This window comes from Callorhinchus milii, unplaced genomic scaffold (genome assembly GCF_018977255.1).
Source record: "Callorhinchus milii isolate IMCB2004 unplaced genomic scaffold, IMCB_Cmil_1.0 Scaffold23, whole genome shotgun sequence".
Classification (NCBI taxonomy): Eukaryota; Metazoa; Chordata; class Chondrichthyes; order Chimaeriformes; family Callorhinchidae; genus Callorhinchus; species Callorhinchus milii.
This window is the reverse complement of record NW_024704764.1, coordinates 7803569-7811963: the sequence shown is the minus strand read 5'-3', so window position 1 is coordinate 7811963 and position 8395 is coordinate 7803569. Positions and strand designations below refer to the sequence as shown.

The 8395-nt window shown below is 39.5% G+C and overlaps 1 protein-coding gene across 1 annotated transcript in view; it reads right to left on the bottom strand.

The window, feature by feature from the left end:
- Nucleotides 1–570: 570 nt before the first annotated feature.
- hdac5 (histone deacetylase 5) overlaps nt 571–8395 on the bottom strand; it is a 113151-nt gene continuing 105326 nt past the window's right edge. Inside the window, 3 exon segments of the mRNA XM_042343301.1 lie at nt 571–4707; nt 6632–6785; nt 8097–8181. Of these exon segments, the coding sequence (XP_042199235.1) occupies nt 4668–4707; nt 6632–6785; nt 8097–8181 (279 nt within the window). The 3' untranslated portion in view covers nt 571–4667.

Here is an 8395-nt window from a genome sequence, read left to right as displayed (position 1 = left end):
CCTTAGTGACTGCGGCTGAGTGGAAAAGACAGCTTTCCACCTGAAATCTTTAGGATCGACACTCTGCACAGGTAAGACTTTATTTTTAAGTTAAAAAAATAAAAGCTGAATGTGTTTTTTCAGTTAAGTTCTTTCTTCTGACAAATTCCAATAGTTAATGTTTTCCCTGCAGCGGATGAAACAATACCATTTGATCATCGCAATAAACGCTTTCTAGCAAAAACAATGCTTGCCCTGCAAAACAGTCACTACACTTGCTCGTTGTTATCCGTGACGCACTTAGGGGGATGTTCTGCTCTGATAAGGTGCTACAAAAGTGCAATTTTTTTCTATTTTACCTTTTTAGAACACTTAATCCGAATAAATCTGGAATCTTACGTTATGCTTTTCTTTGACCGAGTTTGAAAAACTCCCCCAAATTGTCTTGGAAAAATACACAAGTCTGTAACATTTTTTTTTAAGAGAGAAAACATCTTCTATTATTTTAATAGCATATTGTGAACATATGTAATGTCCTTTTGTACTTTATTTGGCGTGTAACAAAAATAATTTTCCTGCCGAACGCACAACTTTTCGTTACCAAATTAATAATTTAATAATTAAGAGTTAACAACCCACAATTATTAATAAATCTGTTTATAGATTGAACAGCTGGTCACAAATCTCTATACTTTTAACCCCCTTTTCCTGACAGCACAAACTAGTGAGCGTTTAAAGCAAATGGCACTGGACAAAAGTTTTTATTGAGCAATGACTCTTCCTTTCCCCTATGAGGATGTCAAATTTTACTGAGCGTGGTTTATGTTGACTTATAAACAGCAATTGGAAACCCAAGTGTTTATCTTTTTGCCAGAAACAAATTATTTTATTTACACAAACACATGTTATAACATGATACAAAATACTGGACTTCAAACGATACAGAAATAGAAGATGGAGTGAGAGGGGGAGAAGGAACATGTTTTTGAGATTTACATCAGTTTGAATGTGACAAAAAAATTATAAACTATTGCTACAACACAATACTGTTAATAAACCACTTTACACACACTTAGCACATCACCTAAATACAGACATTTAACTTATTGATACAATTCTATTCGTGACACTGCGTGTCAATGGATACAAAAACAATAAAATGTGGTTTAAATGCAGTTTTGACAACTCCTGTAGTTATACATTTGAAAATAAATTCAGATAAGATTGTTGCCAATACAGCAAGGAAATGGCTATTGACAGACAGTTTTACCACATCGATACATCCATCCTCCAGTAGTTAGATAGATAGATAAAGGCTTCTTTTTAACCTCATAGGAACAGATATATAGCAAGGCAGAATAAAATCAACAGGAAAAATTGTTCCATAGTCAATTATGGTTACTAAGACTGTATTGGTGAAAGGTTACAGCAACACAGTAAAAATTTTATATCACACATCAAATCTGTTCTGCACTTTGCTGTAATTCAGTACAGTGAGATGCAATCGGTCATCAAGACTTGCTTCGTTGCTTCTCCAACAGAGGCGTCCGTTTAGTATGTTTGCACGTCACGTTATACCTCAGTGAAAAGTCTAGCACAAGGAACGAATTTTGGCAGAGCAATTTTTACACCTGTAGAGAATCCTAAAGGGAGAGACCATCACTGCAAATCTCCCGTTTTGAAAAAATAAAGTTTGCAATGAATCGGATAACATTCGTCGGAATGGGCTTCTCACTGATTTACTTTACAGTGGATTCTTCTATCGAGGGCGTTTGATGGAACCCAAAAAAATGATCTGTCGCTGTGTATCTATCGCTGTGTATTTAAACCACCATAAGATCCGTAGGGCTGGCCCCGGAAGAAACATTTTTCAGACACTAGGCACACATTGGGAAAAAAAATAGTCAATATTTGTACAGGAAAGCCAGCTTCACTGTTTTAAAATACAATCCCGTTCCCCCCACTTGCATACGTATCAGCCTCGACTCTAAAACTGTATTCAAAACAATGCAACGGCACAATTTATTGTACAAACATTATGATTCCGAGCAAAATAATTTAAACTCCTCCATCTTCACCCCCAATCTTGTACTTTCATAAGGTCACTGAGAAATCCCTATTGCAATCATCCAAGGAATCCTAGGAAAATGAAATCGCTCCGTTCACCTCGACAGCTTCGAGGTTAATGCTGCTGCATTCTCGTGGTCAGAAAAGCCCAGCCAGTGGACCCGAAAAGTCAAAGCAATGTCTCGTAAAAACTTTCCATCACTTCATAAATAAAGGAATGAAAACGGATTCAGCTAAAACAGAGAAAAGGAAAGAGGAATGTCTTTTGCAACTGTTAAAAACTGGAATCTTAAACGGGTTTGTTCCAGCGTGCTATGTTAACATTACTAAATCCACTCAGAGTGATTATTGAAAAAGTTATAATATTTATCCACCCAAAACAGCAGCAAAACTATGTGTTTAAACAATATATTCTATATATACAATATTTATATTGTATGCCTTTATTTTAAGCCAGAAATGTAAAATATATTTTGTTTTTACTAAAATACATCAATACCAAGCTGCTTTGCGTGAAACGAAACCAATAAAATCACAATTTTACAAAATTCACGCCAATGTGTAGCAGATGGCAAGTAAAGCTTCATTTACTGTTGTGAAATGCATGGACTGCACTTGTATCACCTTCTGAGGCACAACCAAAGCGCGGCAGCAAATCATTAGTTAACCTGTATTGAGAGGGCCAGCCTTTCACTTCGAAGACATTTACAGATTCACTGAATCAATCCCATAGCCATCTGTCTACTAATCACAACTCTCATTGTGTACAATACAGGCCCAATCGGTCGTTTAAACTTCTCTCTGTTTGATGGCACCTTCTACTTGTGTGAATGCCAGTTTAACGGGACCCAAATCCACAAACGTTAGTGTGTCCGTGTGTCGGTCACGGTTATCCCAGCTGGTTCTTATCTAAATATCACAACTATTTTTCTACTGGGTGCAACTACAAAGCTCAGTTGTCTAATAACTTGTGCATTAGTAAATAGTTACTTTTGTTGAGCAAACTCAATTTATAAAACTACTTTTATTCTTTTTAAGCAGGGCCCACAACTTGGTTTTCTTGGCCAGCTGTTTGATATTAGAAAGGTTTTTGAATTATTTACCAAGGTCGTAAAAGTTCTGCCCTTTTCCTTTCATACATCCTCAGCCTTCTTTAAAGTTTACTGAGTACAGCATCATAAATAGTTCAGTAAACTCTTCCTCTCTCCCCACCCCTCCTTCACCGTCCACTATCCATCGCACTGTTCACCTGCTTTCTGACCTGTCCTCTGTAAGCCTTTGAAAAGCAAGAATTTGTACATCGCTTACTATATATAATGCTTCATTCAGTCACACGAAAAGCGCTCATCATTATGAACGCAGTCTCGCTTCAATATGGCGTCTGAATTCAACTGTTCTTACCAGCGCTGTTAAGCTTAGTTTGCTTTCTAGCTGCAGAAGGCATTAAGTGGAGGTGTACATCAGCACCAGGGGCTCAAATTAAAGACCACCTTTAAGAATGAGAATGGTGAAAAGAACCTCGTAAGAAGTTCAGCAGAAAAATATGCCAAAGATAGACCTTGCCAAATGAACCACTGTCCAATAGTGCACCATCCCACCCAGCAGAGATACCAAACCCCTTTAAACAGGTTGTGTCTCAAGTAGAAAAGAAAGACAAAAATAATCTTCAGATTTTATAAACCATAAAATTCTATGAAAATTATATCGAGTTAACCTCTCTTTTTAAACGTTAAAGCTTTCTAAAGGTAAATAAGGGAAACAAAGGGGAGAACCGAAGTTTAGGCTTTGTTCAAATAGCAACTGGAGAAGCTCAAAGAATATACAAGACCATATTAGGGAGAGGATATTTACAGAAGAAAACACAAACGAAAATTCGCCAAGGTAACGATTGGTCATGGCAAATTACACAAATAAACATTTTACGAAATATTACAAAAGAAAAGAAATAAATAAACCAAAACCAAACCCTTTATACAGAGATTGGGGAGTGGGGGTGTGTGTTGTTCATCATAACTGTGATTAAAAGTAGTTGAGGGGTTGTCAATTGGATGGTCATGTCATTTCCGACTATGTTCCAAAAAACAGCAATATTTCAGTAATGTAAATTAAGGCATTTAAAAATGAAGTTGTGAGTTCCAACCACTTTTTTAAAACAAGGCACAAATTTCCTTTCAAATCTCCTGACAAAATTATTATGCTGCTTCCTCTCCACAACATTTTTTCCTCCTGCTTTTCAACATCCTCTAGGAAGCAGACTTATCAACTCTCATAAGCATTTCAAAGACTCACATCTTACCATTGCGCTTAGGCTCGGGATATGAAATCAAAGCCTCGAGTGTTTTGTAACCTTTAAAACATTTTTCTCCCCCTTAAGGGAGAACAGACGAACTTTGAAGAAATACAAAGCTGTGGTGTCCCTTTAAACTCGTCCAATTCCAGGTCTTCAAATACAGACAGGTTGGCTAGTGAAGCTAGCTTGAAGACGAGATGTTGTTCACAGAGTTCAAGTTCAATGCAATAACACTGTCAGAGGCAGACAACGGACACTGTATGTCTGATAGACTTTAAAGGGGGTTACAAGAAAGATTCACATAGGTGACAGTAACATGACCAGTGGCACTTTACATTGCTGGTTCTTCCTCCATGGGTTCATCCCCCTGCCTAAAAAAGCAGAGAAAAAGAACATATGAACTCGCTTTGTGAAATGACAGTAGGTTTGGCCGCTCATACAGACCAGCGGAGATTCAGATGCCTTTGAATATGAAGATTTACCAGGCTGGCACATTACGACTCTTATAACAACAATAATCCTTGCATTTGATATAGCGCCTGATCGGGTATTTGAGACGTCTCAAAATGCTTCACAGATATACTGTAAAGTGAATTGAGCGTAGATTTTGTGGGCGAAATGTTTTAGGGTTTGAAAGAGGGGAAATTAAAAAACGGAACATGTACTGTGCGTGAAAATTCATTGCTGCCTTGGCCCGCACTTTGCTTTCAACTGGTTGATAAAAGTCTTTTTTATTTTGTCACGGTTATCCAAGCATTTTTTTTGATGGGTGTGCTGGTGAGGAGACTAGAGGAAACGCTGTGGATTTCACCAGATGCTGCCTCCGCATGAAGCTGCAAAAATCACAGAGGAACCAACTCTCCCGAGGCTCGCAAACACGGCGAGGATTTTTTTTTTTTTTGCAGGAAATCGCTTGGGCCAGAAAGTCTGAAGGTTTCAGACGAAAAAAAATCAATAAAAAGGATCGAGATTTTAAAAACAAAATAAAATCACATCAATACCAGCAAAACTGATAACATTGGAGGGAAACATTGAAGGATAGAACTACACTAGTGGAATGCATTCGGGTGAGCAGTTGTATTAACAGAGGCTAATGTGAGGGCTACTGTGATACGCAGCTCACAGGTTCACCTGGACGCAATACACTTGCAGTTTTATCGTTCTTGTGTTAAGAGGTCGGGACCATTGGAACTCTATCGCATGTGGAGCATTGATGAGTTGCGCTATTTATACCATGGAAGTGTTGAGCAATGTCAGCAGATATTAAGAAACGTTATGCTTCAAAGTCAATCCATCCCAGCTGCCTGTTAAGTCCCAACTGGTACAAACTACAAAAGTATTTCCCCCTCTCGTTACCCTTTGAAACGCTGGTGTATTTATGTGCATCTAAGCGTGAAGGAACTGGTCACATTTAATTGTAATTTCTAGTCCAAATAAGAATGAACACATTCTTTAATTCTTTAATTAAAGAATGAAATTAAATTTTCTTTGATTAAATTGAGCCAGGCCTCTCTCCATTAATTACCCCAACTTCAACTGGGAAAAGTGGGGGAAGGTGGGGGGGGGGGGGGGGGGGGGGAGGAATAATGAGTGGCATTGGGTCTAATTAGGCAATGGGTCTATTATGCACTTTGCATTTGTGCCATGTGTAAAAAAGGCAATTACAGATGCCTTGAATGAAGTAATTAACAACCCATAAAAAACGATTACTTAATATAATTAATAAGTCCTTTTCATCACTCATCAATTACGTAATTAAGGACATCTGTAAAATGCCTTTGTGTGCAGGTTTACACTATGACGAATGATACATGCGCTTTCATACGGGAGGATAATAAACTGGCATCTTTTTGGCAACTTTTGGCGTGGAAACACCTCAAAGAGCTTTTGTGGGCAATTACTGTCAATCGTAAGAATTCTGCATTTGTAAGCAACTGAGTGCTCACAAACAGCCACGAGATAAATGACTGATTCATCTAAATCAGGGGAGGCCAACTTGTGGTCCGTATTACGCTTTCTTAGAATAGTCACACAAGATGGCAAGTTAGGCCACCTAGACAATCGTTGATCAGGATACCAGGAGAAATTCCCTTATCCTTTCAAATGCTGTTGTGGGTTCTATCATGCCCTTCAAAGTCTCATCCACACGTCTGACAATTCAGAGATTCCCCAGTGCCAGATCCCGATATAATTGGTCTCCTGGATAGAAAAACCACCGTTCAAGGAACGCAAAGCTCAGACATTCCAATGACTTTTATTTTTATTTATTAATGTAAACAGCACGAGGATGGTTACCTGGTCTCTGGCTCTGGATTGGTCTGCTCCGTGTCCACCGACAGGGAGGCCAGAGCCGTAACAGTCTCCGTTTCTTCCTTTTCACGTGTTCTGGCCTCGAGGAGTGAGTAGCCGACGGTGGAAGAATAGCGCTTCACTGAGCTCCAGTGTTTGCCTGCAAGCGAACACACACACACAGCCAATGATAGCTGCTCAACAGCAATTTTAATCAAATGGCACCGTTCTCCTCAAAAGCAACACAAAACACGCATTTAATAATCAGGTAATTACAACGCAAGCGCCTATTAATGCCATAAGCAGAATGCAAAAGATGACAAATGTGCTCTGCTCGATAATTATACAATAACAGTAACCACCGCGCACTTGTCACAGCGGAAAAAGGCAATTAATGCTACGTCTATTTTGCTGTTGCAGCTCTGACTTTGCTGCCAGCTGCACAAGGTAAATGAGAGGGTACAGAGGCTCACGCAGCCAGTTTCGCAGATGCTCACCTCCGCAGGTGCTGCCTGCTGTGAGGCAGCTCTGCGCAGTGTAAGCAGACACTTCCAGTTCCCGCAACACGAGCCTGTGCGGAAATTTCCTACTATCTTACGGGAATCTTGACGGCAGAACAGAACTGAACATAACTTTCAACGATTTCCGCTTGCACGTGCAGAATCCTTCCTGCATTATGGCTGGTGTTGTATGTGCAAAATAGATGCATCCCACAATGGCAGGATCTCAGAACAAACATGCAGTACGTCAGATGCAGTATAATTCACATGCAAGTTTCAATGCAATTGGAACATTTGTGCATTCATTCATATTACGTTCCTACCAATAAAGCTTGGACTCTGTGTGTGTTGTGTGTGTGTGTGTATGTAGGTGTGTGCGCATGTATGTGTGCTGTGTTCCAGCCAATACTGGGTTTATAATTGGGTCCGTGGCTACATTGTGAGTGACTGCGACATAATGGTGCTGGTACTGCATTGTGTTTCCTAGAGTGCTCGTGTCCTGTGCCCTTCACAGCCCCGCGCACCCTGTCTGATTGCTGTCTGAAGGACCTGGAGTGGTATTCCTGCTGGACCAGAATATCAGGTGACTTCGGTCTCAGCTTTTTAATCCCGGTTCTGCTACCATTACGAGGGGAGCGATCGATCACACTGAAAACAATCCGCTAAGTTACGCAAAGAGACAAATCCGCCGCTGCTGGCTATTCAGCAACAGGGCAGGAAAATCACAGGGTGGGATTCTAAACACAGCACTTTGGGAATTTTATTCAAAATGTACAGCAACGATAATTTTGTGATTGAAAGTATTTGAAAAGAATTAAATCCAACAAATAACTTGCCAGCGTGACTGCGGCAGTCTTATAAACTCAAACCCGACGCAACGTGATAAGGTACTCAAGTACTGCATAAAGTAACAAGGTATTCAAGTGCAAGTGGAGAGACAAATGACAAGTCAAAGCAGGGGAACAACTTACTCTGAATTTCAATGACTTTCTCCAGAGATGCAATGGCATTTTCATTGGGCTTTTGTTGAAGTATTTCTTGAGGAAGTGGATCGAGCTTGGGAGGGGGTGAAGAGAGATTTGAAATGATGAATAATAATGCATTGCAATGCTTCAAACAAAAACAAACCTAAATTGATGCTTTGAATTTTGAAATCATATCCTTGCTAAGTTATATGTTGGAAAGTGTAAATCTTTTATTCTCTTCTTAGTTTAAAATTCCAAACTCTGCTCCCTCACTCTCTGAATTTGTAACACACTTACTGTTTGAT